The 20457-nt window shown below is 46.7% G+C and overlaps 3 protein-coding genes across 4 annotated transcripts in view; 2 read left to right on the forward strand and 1 right to left on the reverse strand.

Annotated features, from left to right (window-relative positions):
• The first annotated feature begins 1 nt into the window (after position 1).
• Positions 2-4716, forward strand: Bcs1l (BCS1 ubiquinol-cytochrome c reductase complex chaperone). Its single transcript, XM_090354825.1, has 8 exons — positions 2-124; positions 1541-2163; positions 2261-2400; positions 2604-2798; positions 3015-3078; positions 3494-3663; positions 4180-4297; positions 4408-4716. Exons 2-8 carry the CDS (start codon positions 1844-1846, stop codon positions 4655-4657), a joined length of 1257 nt encoding a protein of 418 aa, XP_090210951.1. The 5' UTR covers positions 2-124; positions 1541-1843; the 3' UTR covers positions 4658-4716.
• A 398-nt stretch (positions 4717-5114) lies between these two features.
• On the reverse strand, positions 5115-12529 carry Rnf25 (ring finger protein 25). Of its 2 annotated transcripts, none has more exons than XM_090354826.1 (10): positions 12426-12529; positions 9017-9091; positions 8663-8765; positions 8503-8570; positions 7874-7943; positions 7181-7252; positions 6939-7082; positions 6569-6661; positions 5943-6077; positions 5115-5776 (listed from the first exon to the last, which is right to left on the reverse strand). In XM_090354826.1, the coding sequence occupies exons 1-10, from the start codon at positions 12464-12466 to the stop codon at positions 5198-5200; spliced, it is 1380 nt and encodes a 459-aa protein (XP_090210952.1). In that variant the 5' UTR covers positions 12467-12529; the 3' UTR covers positions 5115-5197. The 2 variants fall into 2 exon arrangements, with proteins under 2 accessions (XP_090210952.1, XP_090210953.1); XM_090354827.1 differs by lacking the exon at positions 12426-12529 and adding an exon at positions 11609-11665.
• Positions 12530-13183: 654 nt separating this feature from the next.
• Positions 13184-20457, forward strand: part of Stk36 (serine/threonine kinase 36) — a 44465-nt gene continuing 37191 nt past the window's right edge. Inside the window, exons 1-5 of the mRNA XM_090354828.1 lie at positions 13184-13314; positions 14537-14677; positions 14789-14866; positions 16710-16840; positions 17567-17816. Coding sequence (XP_090210954.1) covers positions 13231-13314; positions 14537-14677; positions 14789-14866; positions 16710-16840; positions 17567-17816 — 684 coding nt within the window. The 5' untranslated portion in view covers positions 13184-13230. The remainder of the gene's footprint in view (positions 13315-14536; positions 14678-14788; positions 14867-16709; positions 16841-17566; positions 17817-20457) is intronic.

Below are 20457 nucleotides of genomic sequence, written 5' to 3' on the forward strand. Positions count from 1 at the left end.
TCTCGGTGGGCGTGGCGGGAAGTAGAAGAAAGCGCTTGGGGGCGGGGCCGAACAGTAGTCCCTCCCCCCCACCCCCGGCCGCAGGGGTGGAACCATCGAGACGCAGGGCCAGAGAGACATGGCGGTAAGGGGGCGGAGTGACCGAGTACTCCTAGCCCGGTGCTTGGAGGCGCTAGCTGGGGTGTGGAGCGGGGTATGGCAGAGGCGTTTGTGGGTGTCGGGCAGGATTAGGGGGCCGAACTAGCTCTGTGGCTTTGTGCATTGGTGTTTTGCAATTGTGGATGTGCAGCCGAGGTCTCCGCTGTCACTTCACTCGCCCCCGCGTGCCCGTCGCCGGGCGGAATGGCGGGCGGGCGGGGGGGGGGGGGATGCAGGAGACGTGGTATCCTCGGAACAATTTGGTCACGAATTTCCCTCGGGATCATTTTCGGGTGCAAATGGTCCTCGTCACCACTTACCGCATGGAAAGCGAGAAACGCTTTGGGGAGGAAGCTAGCCGCTGGGCAGGGTTTTAACTGGGGAGAATGCAGGAGCTCAAGGGGCCTTCGGAATCAGGTGGAAAGTCGTTTGCATGTGTTGCATATTTCCGGAATGAAGAGTATTCGGAGCCTAGCCAGGAAAGGTGGATGCGCTGTTGTAGGGGACTTGGAATTGACCTCGTTTGAGGATCCGAGGGGGCCAAGCCGCTGAAGCTGCTGTACAGTGATAGAACTGGAGCCCGTCCTTATGGAGAAAGCTCTGGAACCTTGTGTAACTTGTGATTCAACAGCTGAAGACTCCTTTGCGTGGCATTTCAAGAACTGTCATTTGTTTCTGCTTTTGTTTTTGTCTGTCGAGGGGCTTGGATTCTGGGCCTGGGTGCTGTCCCTGTAGCTCAAGGCTACTGCCCTACACCTTGAACCACTTCCGTTTTCTAGTGGTTACTTGGAGATAGGAGTTTCACGGACTTTAGTGCCCTCGCTGGCTTTGAACCGCGGTTCTGAGATCTCAGCCTCCTTAGTATGATTACAGGCGTGAGCCACCGCGCCTGGCTGTAATTTAAAAACACACACACACACAAAACCCCAACAGTTTAGATGAGACACCGTAATAAAGTTTTAAACAGAACATTAGGAATTAGGTCTAAGGAAGAAGATATTTGAAGGACATTAATCACGTTTAGGCATGTAGTCACTGACATCAATGGAAAAGCCACTTCTGCTGACTAGCCAGTGGGCCCCTTTCCATCTTCACTGTTCAAAGATTCTGTCCATTCAGTATCCTAATGTGAATCTGGTTATTATTTTCTCATGCATTTAATGAATCTACAAAATACAGGGGAGGGGGAAGGTTGGCAGAAATTTGGCCACTGATCAGCCAAATGGAATGGTCTTGGAGTATCCACCCTAGGGTTTTAAAACTACCTGAACTCTACAGAGGATATTGAAGCTTAGTACTGCTGAATTGCCCTTTCTGTTTCTGCAAGAATGTGGGAGTGTAGAGTGCTGTCTGGTTTCAAAACTAATATGATTTGTCTCTTTTCTCCCTCTCCCACTCCTAGGTTTTGATAATGCCTCCAGACCTGTAACCTTCTGGAATTCTTTCTTGCTTTTTCTTTTTGCCAGTCCTGGGGCTTGAACTCAGGGCCTAGGTACTGTCCATGAACATTTGTGCTCAAGGCTAGTGCTCTACCACTTTGAGCCACAGCTCCATTTTCAGCTTTTTGGTAGTTAATTGGAGATAACAGCCTCAGGAACCTGCTTGCCTGGGCTGGCTTTGCACAGTGATCCTCAGATCTCAGCATCCTAAGTAGCTAAGATTATAAGTGTGAGCCACCGGTGCCTCCCTCGTTTTCCTTTTCAGTATGCCACTTACAGACTTTGTTTTGGCCCTAAAGGACAATCCCTACTTTGGGGCTGGATTTGGGCTGGTGGGTGTGGGCACAGCCCTGGCCCTAGCCCGGAAGGGAGCCCAAATGGGCCTGGTGGCATTTCGTCGCCATTACATGATAACACTAGAAGTACCTGCTAGAGACAGAAGCTATTCCTGGTTGCTTAGTTGGCTCACGCATTACAGTACCCGAACTCAGCACTTAAGTGTAGAAACTTCATATCTTCAGCATGAGAGTGGCCGCATCTCCACCAAGTTTGAATTTATCCCCAGCCCTGGAAACCACTTCATCTGGTAAGACTGGTAGCAAGAGAATGGCTCTGAGAATATAAAGACAAATGATGAAAACTTTGTTTGGCCAGTATAACTATCTTGACCTTTTTTTATTCAGGTATCAGGGGAAATGGATCCGGGTAGAAAGAAGTCGAGACATGCAGATGATAGACTTGCAGACAGGAACTCCTTGGGAATCTGTCACCTTCACGGCCCTGGGCACTGACCGGAAGGTTTTCTTCAACATCTTGGAGGAAGGTGTGGAATAGCATAGGCAGGCTTAGTGTGGGGGTTGCAGAGATGGGAAAATGGACATCAGAGAAAAGCAGCTTGGAGAGGAGGAACAAGGTCTGAACCCTTGGGAACAGGGTATGGGGAGGCCTTTTGGGCATAGCTTGCCTAATCAAAGAATCATTGGTGGGGGAAAAGTTACTGATTTTGTCCCATCTTTTCCCTCCCAGCTCGAGAACTAGCTCTACAACAGGAAGAAGGAAAAACAGTGATGTATACAGCTGTGGGCTCTGAATGGCGTGCTTTTGGCTATCCACGCCGGCGGCGACCACTGAGTTCTGTAGTTCTACAGCAGGGTCTGAGTGAAAGGATTGTCAAAGACATCCGAGAATTCATTGATAATCCCAAGTGGTACACTGATAGAGGTGAGAAGCAGCTGGGGTTTGCATAGGAAATAGGCTGGTCTTTAATTCTATCCCAATTCCCAAAGGTGAAAGAAAAAGGTTACCCATGGGGTGATTTATATTTTTTTACTTTCTATTAAGGCCACAGCACAATGGGAGGCATGCCTGAGAATCAATGCAGATACCTATGGCAAAGGAAATGATTCACTTTTGATCACATTGTGGTTGTATCCCTAGGCATTCCTTACAGACGTGGCTATCTGCTTTATGGGCCCCCTGGTTGTGGAAAGAGCAGTTTTATGTGAGTAGTTTAAAAAAAAAATAGCAGGGGGGAGAAGGGGTTGGCAATAATGTTTGAACTGAGCATCAAGCTTGCTAGGTTGACAATACCACTTGAGCCATGCTCCATCCCAGCTTTTGGCTGGTTAGAGGTGGAGTCTAGTGAACTTTCTGTCTGGGATGACATTGAACCACCATTCTCCATATTCTAGCCTCCTAAGTAGCTAGGATTACAGATGTGAGCAACTGGCTCAAAATCTCTTAACTGGGTATAAACTAGCCTTTGCAGAAAATCTAGTCAAGGGGCTGGAGAGAGAAATGAATCCAAGACAAGGAGTTAGGCCTCTGAGACAGACCTCTCAAGATTGGGAAGATAGAGCAGTTGGAAGGAGGACTCCCAGGTGGCTTATGAACGTCTGCCATGCCATCCCCCACAGCACAGCCCTGGCTGGGGAACTGGAACACAGCATCTGCTTGTTGAGCCTCACTGACTCCAGCCTCTCTGATGATCGGCTCAACCACTTATTAAGTGTTGCCCCACAGCAGAGCCTGGTGCTTCTGGAGGATGTGGATGCTGCCTTCCTCAGTCGAGACTTGGCTGTGGAGAGTAAGTTAAGGTGCTGGGAAAGGGGAGTGGTTTCTCTTTTTGACTTGCATTTTTATGGCAATACTAGGTTTTGAACTCAAAGACCTTGGTGCTTCCTAGGCAAGAGTTCTTATCACTTGAGCCGCAGCATGGGTGGAAGTGGGGTATAGGAGCAAATGAAGAACAGTGAGAGAAAGCAAGAAATCCAGAAGGATGGGCTGGGTGTTTAGCCTTGTGGTAGAGTGCTTGCCTAGCAGACACAAAGACCCAGGTTCAATTCCTCAGTACCACATACATAGAAAAAGCCAGAAGTGGTGCTGTGGCTCAAGTGATAGAGCTTTAGCCTTGAGAAAGCCCAAGGACAGTGCTCAGGCCCTGAGTTCTGTCCCCTGGACTCACAAAAAAGAAAAAAAAAAATCCAGAAGGTTGATGGAAGATACCTGGGTGGGTAACAAGGGACACTGAATAGGGCCGTGGTGGGGAATGAAACGAGATTGAGTGCATGGCTACTCATGGCTTCTGTTTCTCTTCCTCTAGACCCTGTCAAGTACCAAGGTCTGGGTCGCCTCACCTTCAGTGGGCTTCTCAATGCCCTGGATGGTGTGGCTTCCACTGAGGCACGCATTGTATTCATGACTACCAACCATGTTGACAGGTAAGAAACCATGACTCTATCCCTTCCATGCCATGGGAGAACCGTGTCAAGGGGACCATTTCTTTTGGGGTGCCACTGGGGGTGTCATCTGTAATTCTACTTCTCTTAAGGCTGGACCCTGCCCTGATACGCCCTGGGCGAGTAGATATGAAGGAGTATGTGGGCTACTGCTCACATTGGCAGCTGACCCAGATGTTCCAGAGGTTCTATCCGGGACAAGCATCCTCCTTAGCTGAGACCTTTGCAAAACGTGTTCTTCAGGCTACAATGCAGATCAGCCCTGCCCAAATTCAGGGGTACTTTATGCTGTATAAAAATGACCCCGCAAAGGCAATTGATAATATCGAGTCTCTGAGGTGAGCCACTAAGCCACCCTCAGCTTTCTTCCTTAAAACCAATAAACACCTGCCATGCTCATATGATCTCTGACCTCCCTTCCTCCCTCTCTGTCAGAATTGAGTACAAAGTAGGGGCTGCAATTAGATGCCTACAAGAATGTTAGGCCACCACATACAAAGATGATGGGCCCTGGCCTAAGACAAAAATGACAAGAATAAACAGGAAGATACATGCTTTTACCTAAGGATAGCCAAGTAAGAAACATACATGCAAACATGGGTTGTGTTATGGTGCTTTCTAAGGATTATCCCCATTTAATGTCAATTTCTTACTATTTTTCTCTGACTACACCAATGGCAGGGTCAGCTTTCTAGCTTGATCTTGGAGAACAGACTTCAGAGCAAAGGTAGGGGCCACTCTACCATACCTCAGTCTTGCTAGCAATTTAGACAGAACCATACATACCTCATAAACTAAATGTTGAGCAAAGAAAGCCAAACACGGCCAAGTCTCTTTATTGCACTCCACCCACTCCCAATTCCCTGTCCCCCCACAGTACTGCTAGGAACCTTCCTCAGAGTCCAGACCCAGGGGCTCCCTCCGACTGCCAGGCCGGTATGCGCCCTGGCCCCGGGGTAGGTGGGTGTAGGAAGAACCCGGCGTCCGGCCTTTGGAGCGCTCCCAACGAGTACAGTCCCGAGTCCTGCGGGATGAGGGGCCGTGCCAGCTGCCAGGTGCTTTGTCTTGGGGAGGACCCTTCATCCCTTGGCTGCGGGGTTCTGGTTTTAGGTCCACAGGATCCTTGACGGGGCTCTGAGTAGGAGGCAGTTCCTGCATGTCACTGGTACCTTTCAGGGCACAGCACTCCCCTCCCTTCAGGTGCCTCCGATTGGGCTGTCGCCAGGGTCCTCGACCAGGCCGGGGTGGGTCTAGCATGGCTTTCTGGGTCTCACCCAATCTCTGCTGGTTTAGCCCTGCCCGTGGATTCTTCTCACACACAAACTGAGTAGCCACAGGCAGAGGAGTTGGCAGGGTTGCCTGGGAAGCCGGTGAGGAGGATTGTTCTGTAGCGAGGGCATTAGGTAGATAGGATCCTTTGGAGACCTCTACAACTGATTCAGTTTCCAAAGGGGCAGGAGGCTGAAGAGGAAAAAAGGAGATGCTTTGAGGTGATGCAGTTCCTCAAAGTTCTCTTACCAATTCACCACCTCTAGCCTATAACCCCTAGGTAGAACACAGTATACCCTGAGAGCCATGGCAGGCCTGTGTGGTGGTACTAAGAGACAAGTGGGAAACATTTCCTCACCTGCTGAAGGCTAATGAAATACCGATTCCGTTCAGCTTCAAGATCAATAATGCCACCCCGCTCCTGCTGCCTCTGGTAGAGTCGCTTGAGTTCTTCTTGCTGGCGTAAGCTCTCTGCACTGGGTTGGTACCGCTCCTGGAAGGAAAGAAGCAGGATGGCAAGAAGGAGAGAGTAAGAGCAAGCAGTGGATGTGAATCCCTGCTCTCCCAGAACTGCCTCAGGAGAGCGAGTTTTGTTCCTCAGCTGGGTTCCTGGGGCCTCAGGCTCCCAATGAAGGCTGTGGCTTCGCTCAGTTTTTAGAGATACCATTTGGGAGAGAAAAGATGCTATGCCTAGCAAGGTGCAGTGGCTCACACCTGTAATCCTAACTACTCAGGAGGTTGAAATCTGAGGATCACGGTTCAAAACATCCTGGGCACAAAAAGTCTGTGAGACTCTTATCTCCAACTGTCCAATTGACCATTGGGAAATGAGAAGTGGCACTGTGGCTCAAAGTGGTAGAACACTAGCATTGAGCTGAACAGGTCAGGGAGAGTGCTCAGGCCCAGAGTTCAAGTCCCGTGACCAACCTCCCTCCTTAGGGAATACCATTACTTCTAGCTCTGATTAGAAGGGTATCCACTTACCAAGGGTTGTTGGGGTTCAGGAGCTGCTTTCAGTGAAGTAAGGTCATATACAAGGGGCTCTCGGCACACAGGACACTGCACACCAACTGCCTCCTAAAACAAGAGAAAATTTCATACCCAAGTCCCAACCAACCAGTCCCAGTGCTATGGAGGGCTCAGTCTTTGGGGCCTAAGTGACATGGGATGGATTAGTACCCTGGGAAGCGGTGTGCAACATGTAAGTGTATAGAAGGATGCCCTGTTATCCTGGACAGAGATTTCCTTCATCTCAAAATAATTTATAACTAAAAATGGGAAAAAGGCATTAGGGTGGCAATGGCTGTGAAGATCTGGGGGTGTATCAGGTAAGAGCAGGGTCTGCAATTTTTACCTGTTTGGTGATGGCATGCTGCCGCTCCTGTTCCTGCTCTTGTCCTTGTGCCTTCAGTTCTTGCTCCATGTGCTGGATGTACCGAGCAAGGCAGTGGCAGTGGAAATAGTGGTAGCAGGGTGTTTTGGTAAAGGCTTCCTTTTCCTGCAGGAGAGCAGAAGTAGGGCATTGTGTCGGTACTCACACATCAGCCCTCATCTGCTTGTGCCAAACACATACCAGATCCCAAATGAGAAACTCACCTGGAAACCATAGAGGCAGATGACACACTGGCCATGGGGGATGTTGTTATCTGTGAGGATTTCTTTCCCTTTCTGAGAGGAGAGAGGATGTGCTGCTCAAACGTGAAGGCAGACTGGGTGAAAAACCCCTAAAACCCCTCTCACTTCCACCCATCCTTTAGAGAAAGATCTGTCTTTTCCTCTTTTATTTGCTAGTGCCAAGAAAACAAGAAATGTACTCAAAATGGAGCAAGAAAAGTAATTTTCTGTCAAGATGCTTAATCAGGCAACCTAGGGAAGTCACAGAATTTCTTTGTGGAAGATTTTTGAAATCTTAGTAACTAAATAAATGACTGGTTCTCTCTCTATATAGATACATATAATTACATTACACACACATATATTTATATACACATATACATATAGTTGTTGTGGGTCACGGGGCTTGAACTTGGCCTGGGTGCTATCCCTGAGCGCTTCAGCTCAAGGCTACGCCCACAGCACCACTTCTAGTTTTCTAGTGTTTAATTGGAGATAAGAGTCTTTTGGGCCCAGGCTAGCTTTGAACCATGATCCTCAGATCTCAGCCTCCTGAGTAGCTAGAATTATAGGTGTGAGCCACCTCACCCAGCTCCAGATATATTTTTATTCTTAAAATATATGGAGGAAAAAACTGCCTGGCCTGAAAGGAATGCCCAGGCCAGCATACCTTACCTCAATGAGTTCATACAGCATGGCAGTGCCCAGCCCTGCCTTGGCCACATGGCCCAGAGCCTGTGAGATCCTGGAATAGAGTAAAGCTAATATTAGCTTTCTTCCCTATGCAGAACTATATCCCTTTTTGGTTTGTTTTTTGTTTTTGTGTTTTCTTTGATGCTAAGACTAGGGCTTGAACTAAGGGGCCTGGATGCTATCCCTAAATTTTTTTCTTTTTGCAAGTCCTGGGGCTTGAACTCATGGCTTTGGCACTGTCCCTAAGCTTCTTTTGTTCAAGGTTAGCACTCTACCACTGGAGCTACAGCACCACTTCTAGCTTTCTCTGTTTATGTGGTACTGAGGAATCAAACCCAGGGCTTCATACACACTACCACTAAGCCATATTCCCAGCCCTGTCCCTCAATTTTTTTTTTTTTCCCTTAAGGCTGGAACTCTACCACCTGAGCCACAGCTCCGTTTGTAACTTTTTGCTGGTTAATTGGTGGTGAGTCTTATGGACTTTTCAGTCTGGACTGGCTTCACACTGTGACCCTCAGACCTCAACTTCCCAAGTAGGGAAATTACAGTTATGAGCTACTGGCATCCAGCCAGTATCCCATTTTCTTGCTCTAACCTGCCCAACTTACTTGTGGATTTGTTCATCTGAAAGCCCTCGGGGGTTACGGATGGAGATCTGTGGTACTTCCTGTGGATACTAGTGGAGGGAAAGCAACAAGTTACTGCTATAGTGATTGATACAAGTGGACTGTCCCCTTCCTCCCTGTTGCCACACAGTAGGCCTCTCACCTGCACTGGGACTTGAAGCACCAGTGTGAAGCAGACGTACTGTGAATCCTGGTCCTCTGCAGTGGCAGGGTGCAGAGTGATCAAGATCTCCCATGGTGAAGATCTGCAGGTGGATGAAGCGGAGACCCAGGATGTGACTGGGCAGGGGCTTGAGAGCTGGCAAGGAGGGGGTGAAATAGTAAAGCAGACAGAGGAAGTGTGCAATGGACTTTCTTTTAAGGGGCTTTAATGAATAGCTTTTGTTTATAGGAGAAACATCTCTCAATCAAGAATTATAGTGCCATAAAGACAGGTTCTATATGGAATTCTCTCATTAGTAAGGGGATTCCTGTCCACCCCTAGTGTAATACATACCTGTCATTTCCTTTAATCACCTGTAGTTCATCCAGATAGATCGACTCTAATACTTCAACTTCAGAGGGAAGAACCCTAGAAAGTCAGGGGAACACTGAATCACCATTACAGTTATCCCAGCTGCAGCCTGCTAAGGCTCATGAAGGATGAAGATAGCATTGCTTTAAAAAAAAGGTGTGTGGAGGGGTCAATCTGCCTAAGGCACCTTCTTCTTAAATGAGGGAAATGCATTGCCTTAAGCTGTCAAGTAGCCAGATAGGAAGCATGGGAATCAGAATGTTAGACATTACTTCTGCCAAAATAAAGTAACACATCCATAAAAAGGTGAAATGATTAGTCAAGTGTTCAAGTGTTAACATGGGCAGAATTGGGACTAGAACCAGGATTTCTGATTCTCTGTTCAAGATTTATCTCTGACCTAAATATATGGTAACCAAGATCAGCCTTCTCCTTCCCTATACCATTATTCAGCCTGGTTTCCAGTGCCCTGACCACTGCCTATATATACACTACCAACAGTAGGCACTCAACTGAAATATCAACACAAGCTGAAAAGAACTGTGTGGTTTTAAGTACTGTGTTGCAGAAAAGCCCTTAGCTCTTGGTGTCAACAAACCACTCTAAACAATCACTTCTCTCCCCACCCCCACCCCCCATCTACACCTTTCTTGTGCCAGTATTGAGGCTAGAACAGGTACTCTAGCTTGGTGTTTTAGCTCCAGGCTGGTGTTCTACCACTGAGCCACACCTTCACTTCTAGTTGTTTTCTAGTTAACTGGAGATAAACCTCAAAGGATTTGTCCGCTCAGGCTGGCTTCAAACTGTGACCCTTAGACCTTTGCCTCCTGAGATGCTAGGGATACAGACTGAGAGCCACTTGAACCCAGCAATCATTTACTTGTCTTTATAAGCCAGAATTACATTGTTTACTGTATTTATAGATAATACCTCCATCCCTAATATCTAAGATTATTATGAGGATGAGAAATGATTTGTTTCTGTAAAGTACTCTAGAGTATATGGTCACAGAAACTAGTCTAAGTCCTCTTTTAGTTTTTACATAACATTTTCAACATTTTCATTTACAAGGAAAGAGGAAAAGTAGAGCACTCATATTATTTATAATCATGACTATTTGGCTGACCTATACCAGCCCACCTAGGTTATGATTCAGTCTTGATTTAAATCAGAGAATTCATATGTGTAAGCATAATACAGACAACTGTAATGCCATGGATGAAGTCAGTCCATAATTCAACTTAGGCAACACATAGAAAGATGCATGTTTGGGGCCAGAAGTTTGGCCTTGTGGTAGAGTACCTGCCTAGCAAGCACAAAGATCAGGGTTCAACTCCTGGGTACTAATACATGGAAAAAGCCAGAAATGGTGCTGTGGTTCAAGTGGTAGAGCTCTAGCCTTGAGAAAGCCCAAGGACAAGCTGGGTGCAGTGTCTCATGCCTATAATCCTAGTCACTCAGGAGGCTGAGATCTGAGAATCAAGGTTCAAAGCCAACCTGAGCACAAATGGATCTGAGACTATTATCTCTAATTAACCTCTAGAAAAAAAAGGGAAGTGGGGTGGTATCGCCCTACCCTTGCGCTAAAGGGCTCAGGGACAGTGCACAGGCCCAGAGTTCAAGCCCCATGACCCCCCCAAAAAAACAAAAACAAAAAGTGGGAAGTGGGGCTGTGGCTGCAGGGGTAGAGCATCAGCCTTGAGCTGAAGAGCTCAGGGACAGCACCCAGGCCAGAAAGCCCAAGGACAGTGTTCAGGTCCTGAGCTCAAACCTCAGGACTGGCAAAAGAAAGAAAAAAAAAAAGCATGTTTTGCTTTCTTTTACATTCTTCCCTTTTCATCAAGACCAAGAGCTGCCCAATGTGGTCTTTATCAGTTCTCTCTCTCTCTCTCAAACCCAGGGCCTCACCTATGCCAGAAAAACAGTTTACCACTGACCTCCATTCCCCAGTTCTTATTGGTTTTTATTATTAGGCCTTAAGCAGATACTTTAAATGTAAAACTGTCACACAGAAATGTGTATGTTGGGGTGCTTGCCTAGCATGCAAGAAGCCCTGGGTTCAATTCCTGAGTAACACACACAGAAAAAGCCAGAAGTGGTGCTGTGGCTCAGGGGTAAAGATCTAACCTTGAGAAAGCTCAAGGACAGTGCCTAGGTCCTGAGTTCAAGCCCCACAACTGGCAAAAGAAGGAAGGAAGGAAGGAAGGAAGGAAGGAAGGAAGGAAGGAAGGAAGGAAAGAAAGGAAAGAAAGAAAGGAAGGAAGGAAAGAAGGAAGGAAGGGAGTGCCACAGTGCCACAGGCTGCTGCAGTCACTGCTGACTTCTCATGGCTCAAGACGTCCCTTCAGAATCTTGAAAGTTCTTCCTAGTATTCATCTAGATGGTCTTAATAAACGTGACCACTGGTGGAGCTCACTGAACCAAGGTGTTATCCGAGGTGCAGCTTCAGTCAAGACTGTCTTCCACATTTAGCCCACTGGGTGGATGTTACGATAAAATGAGTTAGTGACCCCCCCCCCCCAAAAAAAGACAAGGGATGGTGAAATGTCCTATTATTGAGTATAAAAATCTGACATTATTAGTAGTCACTGAAATTTGTGACAAGATTATTCTGTTCTTTAGAGTCTAGTCATCTCAGAGTGATTAGTACAAAGGAATTTGCATGTTACAAATCCATGGTGATTTTCTCAACTACTCTATGAGGCACATGCCACACCCACTTTTATGCATCTGAAGATACTGACTCATAAAAGCTGGGCGGTCAGGTCAGCATCCCCCAGCTAATAAAATGTGAAACGGACCCATATTTATCCTATGTCCGAAAAACCACAGAGTCCTCACAGACTCTATTTCTTAATGTAACTTTATTGTCATTACTAAGGTGTTGTGTACAGAGGGGTTACCAATTCCAGATTCTGATCTCTTAAGAATGCCTGGGAGAAAGACGAAGCGCTTTCTGTGGGGTCTAAGCTTTATTCTGATTACTGGCCTCATCGGTACTGTCCCGGGAGAGAGGAGAAGCTAGGCGGAAATGGGGGGACACAGGTGTTGGGGCGGGCTGAGGTGCGAGGGTCAGCCAGCCCTTAAACCCAGGAAAACTCACGACGAGGGAGTCAGCGGAGGGGGTGTGGCCAGAGCAGGGGGAAGAGAGCGCATGGATAAATGGTGGAACCCGAGTGGCCGGGCCGACGCCGACCCAGCCTCCTCCGCTCCGAGCGGCGCCCCTCCACCCTCAGACCCACAAGCTCGCCTAGGAAGAGGTGTCAGGGGCCCTTCCATCCTTCACCCCTCTCTCCACCCCACACGCCCTCCGTACGGACCCGTCCACGGCCGCCACTAACTCCTAGCACCAGATCCAGGCGGCCACCCAAAGCCCATGACCCAAAGTTACCAGTCTTCTTCCCCGGCAGCCGCCGACGCAGACGCCGCCATGTCTTCCCCGGCCCGCCGCCGGAACCGGAAATGCCCGTAGGAAAGTCGGAGGCGGAAAACTGGGGCGGGAGAGGGTGGGGACGCGCCCGCGAGCGCCGTCTCTAGGCAACCGCGGACTCCGGGTCCTCGGCCCGGCCCGGTGCCCCGGCGACGACTCGCAAGTGTCCTAGCAAGTGCCTATGGCTGGTCCAAGACCGATCCCACCCCTCCAAGGGCTCGGCCATCTGAACTTCTGACCAGTGCTGGCGGAAAGAAAGCTGGTAAGAACGGGAGCCCGAAGAGGTCGGCCATTGGGAGGCTAAGAAAAACCCCAAAGCCAGGCAAAGTATACAGGCAGCCAGAAAGGGCTCGACTGGAGGCCCGAGCGGGCGACCTCGGCCTGGGAGGGGGCTGCAGCCCGATCCTCGCCGGAGAAGGTCTGGTCTGGGGTCTGGGCAGCGGTGGTGAGGAGGCTAAGGGGTGGCAGGAACTTGAAGGAGATCAGAGAGGCTGGTTTGAGGGAGTAACAGGGCTGGATGGCGGGGAGGCAGCATTTCCAAAGAGGTGCAGTTTGCCCTGAGGTCTCATCTTCCCAACCCCTGGAACCCAGCACCTTGTCGAGGTCTGGATTGTTGTGGAAAAGGAGGAGAAGGTAAAACAGCTACCCTTTATCCTCCTCTCGTGTGCGAAGCAGGCCTCCCCGATGTGTGCAACTGTCTGTGGACGCCTAACTCTTTGGCATCATCTTCATCTTCTTCCATCTGAGAGATTCTGAAAGCCCTGTCATGGAAAAGTACCATGTGTTGGAGATGATCGGCGAAGGCTCCTTTGGGAGAGTGTACAAGGGTCGAAAAAAATACAGTGCTCAGGTGATGAACCAAGAGTGAGATTTGGTAGCCCTAACTCCAGTGGAAAGTGGGACCAGAAGGGGCGCATTTATACCAGCATGTGTTTCTAAGGCGTTGACTCTTTCATACTGATTATTTTTTATTAAAGAATTTATTAACATTGATTTTTACATCATATTTCAAATGACAAGTTTAACAAGCAAGTGTTCAAGAAGGGAATCTCTACAACCGCTGGGACTTAGTTTTTAGAACTTAATCCAACTCATACTGATTTTTTAAGTATAATTTTATTGTCATTAAGGTGTTGTACAAAGGGATAACTGTTTCAGAAGTCAGGTAATGAGTATATTTCTTTTTGGATAATGTCACTCCTTTCCCCCCAGTTTTTCCCTCCTGCCCACAAGTTGCATAGTTCATTTTCCATATAATTCCTTCATACTTCTTATAAGCTCTCAAGCTGGATACTTGGGTTCAGATTCCAGCTTCATTATTTTCCAGTCTTAGAGCTACTTCACCTCTCTGTGTCTGCGTCCTCATCTCTAGAGTGGGAATAGGAGTGACATCTGATCGATGAGAATTGCAGATTAAATATTTTATCACAGTCAGTTACTTGGTACAATGCTAGAACCTAGTAAACAGAAAATACACAGAGTGTGTGTATACCTGTGTGTGCGTGCACATCCATGCACACTTGAACTCAGGGCTTAGGCACTATCCTAGATTTCTTTTTGCTCAAGGCTACCACTTTACTTGAGCTATAGCTCCATTTCTAGTTTTTTTTTGTTAGGTAATTGGAGATAAGAGTCTCATGGACTTTCATGCCCTGGCTAGCTTTGAAACTGCAATCCCAAGTCTTAGTCTCCTGAAAGCTAGGATTACAGGCATGAACCAACAATGTTATTATCCTTATTAGTCTCCATTATTCTTTGCAGAAAGAAGTAAACTCTTGTGAAATCTATTCTTTCCTCATTATTTTTCCATCTCTAATTCTCATCTTGATTCCAGTTGTTTGATCAGAATACCTCAGAACCTATCAAAGGGATGTTTGGCAATGGCTGTTTCCTGCAAAGGGGGATGGGGGAGGAAGGGTAGAGGAAGCTTTGAGAACAGAGTATGTGGGGAAAGTGGAGAAGGGAGGCTAGCTGATTTGATAAAGCGTTGCTCAAGTAGTAGGAAGGTAAAAGTTGAAATCCTAGTTTTGTCAGTAGTGTGGATCAGGCCTTGACTGTTCTCTTTATCACAGGTGGTGGCCTTGAAGTTCATCCCAAAACTAGGGCGCTCAGAGAAAGAGCTAAGGAACCTGCAACGAGAGATTGAAATCATGCGAGGCCTACGGCATCCCAACATTGTACATATGCTTGACAGCTTTGAGACTGACAAAGAGGTGTGATTTATTAGTTTGGGGACCACCTTTCCCCCATCGCAAGTGTCCCACAAACTTGCTGACCTCAAAATGCACAAATCTTCCATCAGTATTATTGCCTTCTCTCTGCAGGTGGTAGTGGTGACAGACTATGCTGAGGGAGAGCTCTTTCAGATCCTGGAAGACGATGGAAAGCTTCCTGAAGAACAGGTATGCTTCCTGGCTTAAGTTTCTCACCATAGTCCATTTCCAGCTGAAGGACTAGAAGGGCAAGCTGAGTATACTGAAAAGTTTTTCTTTTTTGTTGGTCATGGAGCTTGTATTAAGTAGGCCTGGGCACTGTCCCTGAACTCTTCAGCTCAAGGCTAGGGCTCTACCACTTGAGTCACAGCGCCACGTCCAGTTTTCTACCCAGGCTGGCTTCAAACTTCCATCCTCAGATCTCAGCTTCCTGAGTGGCTGAGATTACAGGTGTGAGCCACTGGCACCCAGCTTAAGTTTTCTTTTTTTCTTTTCTTGTCGGTCATGAGGCTTGATCTCCTGGCTTGAGCACTGTCCCTGAGCTCTTTAGCTCAAGGCTATCACCCTACCTCTGGGCCTGGGCATTGTCCTTGAGCTTTTCTGCTCAAGGCTAGCACCCTACCACTTGAGCCACAGCACCACCTCCGATTTTCTGGTGCTTGATTGGATAAAAGTCTCATGGACTTTAGTGCCTGGGCTGGTTTTGAATGGCAATCCTCAGATCTCAGCCTCCTGAGTAGCTAGGATTACAGGCGTGAGCTACCTCACCTGACTTAAGTTTTCATTTTTAAAGACTTTAAGGATGCCAAGATTCTAAGTGTTCTCAGGGCGTTGTATTAGAGTAAGGTTGTGAATAGTGGAGTCACACTACCTGAATGTAAAGCTCCTTACTAACTGGGTTCCTCGGGCAAGTGAGCTTTGTGTTTAGTTTCCTCATTTCTAGTGAGGAACGAGAGATAGTAATATTTAACTGTGAGAAAAGTTACTTTTCTATCCAAGTGGTTTGCTTCCTTTCTGTTAAGTGTGTGTGTGTCTTCCTTTAAGAAATAAGGTCAGTATACCAGAGAAGGTAGTAGGAAATAAGATCTGTGATAATGTGGCTGGGAGTTTGGCCTCGTGGTAGAGTGCTTGCCTAGCGCTGGGTTTGATTCCTTGGTACCACATACATAGAAAAAGCTAGAAGGGTGCTATGGCTCAAGTTGTAGAACGCTAGCCTTGAAGGAAAGCCCAAGGACAGTGCACAGGCCCTGAGTTCAAGCCCCAGGACTGGCAAAAAAAAAAAAAAAAAAAAAGCTATTATAAGACAGAATCTGTCACTAGGACATTGCAGTCAGAATGGAATTTGATTGAATAATCACCTACGTTCATTTGGTTTGTCTTGTATGAGTGACTGCTTTCCCCCCCCCCCCCCCAGTCCTGGGGCTTGAACTTAGGGCCTAGGCACTGTCCTTAAGCACTTTTGCTCAAGGCTAGCACTCTACCATTTGAGTCACAGTACCACTTCTGGCTTTTTCTGTGTATGTGGTACCGAGGAATTGAACCCAGGGCATGCTAAGCAAGCACTCTACCACTAGGCTGCACTCCCAGACTGAGTGACTGCTCTTGAGAAAAGGAATTTCATCTTACTTAGTAACAACTAGTGTGTTTTAAATGTTCAATATATGCCAGGAACTATAGGAATCATTGCTTTTCGTATTCTCTTTTCATTCAAACAATAATCCTGTGAGACAGAGTATTGTTGCCTAATAAATGATAAATCTGAGAAACACAAAACAGTTGGCTCATGGTCATGCAAGCTAGTGAGAAATTCAGAAGACTTTCCTTGAATAAATGAATGAGAAAAAAAAAGGATTAACAAAGGGAACAAAAATTAAGGATGGTATAGTATGATCCAAGGACAGTATAGTGTGATATTCTGAAAGAATTAAAAAGAGGAAAAGATCACACAACAGTGGCCGCAGAAGTCTCTGCCATGTGATTTGGCTCTTCCTTCTAACCTTTTCTTTCTTCTTCTCACCTGGCTGATCTCTAGGTTCAGGCCATTGCTGCCCAGTTAGTGTCAGCTCTATACTATCTGCATTCCCACCGCATTCTACACCGAGACATGAAGCCTCAGAATATCCTCCTTGCCAAGGATGGTGGCGTCAAGCTTTGTGACTTTGGGTAAGATTTCTGTGCTTCAAGTTTTGTTTTTTGGTTTTTGTTTGTTCGTTTTGTGGGTTATGGGTCTTGAACTCTAGACCTGGGTACTATTCCTGAGCTCTTCAGCTCAAGGATACTGCCTTATCCCTTGAGCCACAGTCCCACTCCCATTTTTTAGTGATTAATTGGAGATAAGAATTTCATGTTCTTTAGTGCCTGGGCTGGCTTTGAACCTGGATCTTCAGATCTCATCCTGAGTATCTAGGACCACTGTGCCTGGCTTGTGCTTCCAGTTTTACAAGGGGTCTTTACAGCATGTCTATGGCTTACCTCACTTTATTTTATTTATTTATATACTTTCTTATTTTGGCAGTCGTGGGGCTTGAACTCTAGGCATGGGTGCTGTCCTGAGCTCTTCAGCTCAAGGCTACTGCCCTACCCCATGACCCACAGGCCCACTTCCAATTTTCTAGTGGTTAATTGGAGATAAGAGTCTCATGGACTTTAGAACCCAGGCTGGTTTTGAACCTCGATCCTCAGATCACAGCCTTCTGAGTAGCTAGGATTACAGGCACGAGCCACTGTGCCTGGCTGGCTTACCTCATTTTAGAACCTGCATTGAAATCCAGTCTTCCTGCTGGGCCCTTTGGGATTCATCAAAGGTGCCTTTCTCTGTTTTGGTTGGGTATATCTGGTGAGTACATGACCAGATTTTGTTTTCCATTTTTATCCTATCATTTGCTGCAGATTTGCCCGGGCTATGAGCACTAATACCATGGTGCTGACATCAATCAAAGGCACACCACTATATATGTCTCCAGAACTGGTGGAAGAGCGACCCTATGATCACACTGCAGATCTCTGGTCTGTGGGCTGCATCCTGTATGAACTGGCTGTAGGCACACCTCCCTTCTATACCACAAGCATCTTTCAGCTGGTTAGCCTTATTCTCAAGGACCCTGTGCGCTGGCCTTCCACTATCACTGCCTCCTTCAAGGTAACGAAACTAGGACGATTACTTTTGCATCAGAAATCTATCTTCCTTGACTTTGTTTTTCTTTGCAAAATCCTTTAATCTTTTTTTTCCATATATTTGTTATTGTAATTGTAATTGATTGAAGGGTTACATTATATTCACCAGATAGAAGGTGCATTACTTCACAAACATTGATACCCTTTCTCATGTCTTGGTCTCCATTTCCATTCCCCCATCCCCAATCCTTTAATCTTTTACAGTTTTTGGTTTTTTGTTTTGCCAATCCTGGGGGCTGAACTCAGGGCCTGCCTGGGCACTGTCCTTGAGCTTTCCTCAAGGCTAGACCTCTACCACTTGAGCCATAGCACCACTTTTTCTATGTATGTGGTACCAAGGAATTGAACCCAGGTCTTCATGCATGCTAGGCAAGCACTCTACCACTAGGCCAAACTCCCCGCCCTTTTTTTTTTTTTTAATGACAATCGTAGGTTTGAACTCAGGGACTTGGCACTGTCTCTGCCCTTTTGTGTTCAAGGCTAGTACTCTACCACTTGGGCCACAGCTCCATTTCTGACTTTTTGTGGTTAATTGGAGATAGGAGTCTCATGAAATTTCTTGCCCTGGCTGGCTTTTTGAACCATGATCCTCAGATTTCTGCCTCCTGAGTAGCTAGGATCATAGGCATGAGCTACCTGGTACCCAGCTAGAAAGCTAATTTTAAGAGACCACTGATATTAACACTTTACTTGTCCCCTGATCCACTTATTTCTTATCATTTCCCTTGTCTAGATCATATCTAGACATAGTTTGCACTGCTTTTAGTCCACTTCAAAAATCAGGATGGCAGCCAGACTCTGGTAGCTCAAGACTGTTATTCTCGCTACTCAGGAGACTGAGATCTGAGGATCATGGTTTAAAGCCAACCTGGGTACAAAAGTCTGTGAGACTCTTACCTACAGTAAACCACCAGAAAACCAGAAATGGCACTGTGGCTGAAGAGGTAGAGTAATAACCTTTAGCTGAATAGCTCAGGGATAGTGCTCCAGCCCTAGAGTTCAAGCCCCATGATTGACAAAAAAAATAAAAATCAGGATGGCTGGTGATAGGACTGGCTTAGTGATTAGGGATGGATCTTAGACATGCTATAAACTGGGTGCGGTGGCTTATGTCTGTAATACTAGCTACTCAGGTGGCTGAGATCTGAGGATCATGGTTCAAAGCTAGCCCGAGCACTAAAAAGTCCATGAGAGGCCGGGAGTTTGGCCTAGTGGTAGAGTACTTGCCTAGCATGCACAAAGACCTGACTTCAATTTCTCGGTAACACATACATAGAAAAAAAGCTGGAAGTGGTGCTGAGGCTCAAGTGGTAGAGTTCTAGCCTTGAGAAAGTCCAAGGACAGTGCTCAGGCCCTGAGCTCAAGCCCAGGACTGGCAAAAAAAAAAAAAAAAAAAAAAAGTCCATGAGACTCTTATCTCCAATTAATCACAGGAAAACCAGAAGTGGCACTGTGGCTCAAGGCGCAGGGTAATAGCCTTGAGCTGAAGAGCTAAGGGACAGTGCCCAGGCCTAGAATTCAAGTCCCTACTTATTGTGGCTAAGCTTCAGCTGGTAGAGGAAGGGAAGGAAAGGGATTTTTTGTTTGTTTTTTTCTAACCTAGATCAAGATTATGGGCCCTCAATGAGATTTAAGTGAAATATTCTCCTAAAATGAAATCTCATTTGCTTTATCTAAAAGGAAATGGGTGGGCTGGGAGTTTGGCTTAGTGGTAGAGTGCTTGCCTAGCACTCACAAGAACCCGGGTTCAATTCCTTGGTAACCACATACGTAGAAAAAGCTGGAAGTGGTATTGTGGATCAAGTGGTAGAGCTCTAGCCTTGAGGAAAGCCCAAGGACGGTGCTCAGGCCCTGAGTACAAGTCAAGACTGGCAAAATAAATAAATAAGGAAATGGGTATGATCAAGTCTGATTTTTCCTATAACTCATGTATTTGGGAGGCCCAAATGATTATCAGAAAAAAATCTAAACTGTAAATGAGAGAGGAATCCATAGGATGTTCATTCTTTCCCAGGCGTTATGGAAGGGTCTTTAGGAAGAACAATAGTTGTACAGATCATCTTGTTTCAGAACAGTGGCCATAATCAGCTAGGACTTTGTTGTTTCAGAACCAATTGAAGATTTTCCTGAAGATACCACATAACAGAGGTGTTCTTTGACTCTCTCTACTACTTTTGCTATTTTTTTTTCTTTTTTCTTTTTTGCCTGGCTTTTTCAGGCCTGGGCTTGAACTCAGGGCCTGAGCACTGTCCTTGGGTTTTCTCAAGGCTAGAGCTCTACCACTTGAGCCATAGCACCACTTCTGGCCTTTTTCTATGTATGTGGTACCAAGGAATCGAACCTGGGTCTTTGTGCATGCTAGGCAAGCACTCTACCACTAGGCCAAACTCCCGGCCCCGCTATTTTTTTTTTTTAAATCTGTCTTGGGGCCTGAACTTAGGATGTGGATGCTGTCCCTTACCCTCTTTGTATTCAAGGTTAGTGTTCTACCGTTGAGCCATAGTGCGACTTCTGGCCTTTTCTAAGTAGTTTATTGGAGAAAAGAGTCTCACAGACTTTTCCACCCATACTGGCTTTGAACTGCTATCTTCAGATCTCAGGCTATC

This window comes from Megascapheus bottae, chromosome 21 (genome assembly GCF_031878675.1).
Source record: "Megascapheus bottae isolate mThoBot1 chromosome 21, mThoBot2.hap1, whole genome shotgun sequence".
In the NCBI taxonomy this organism is placed as follows: domain Eukaryota; kingdom Metazoa; phylum Chordata; class Mammalia; order Rodentia; family Geomyidae; genus Megascapheus; species Megascapheus bottae.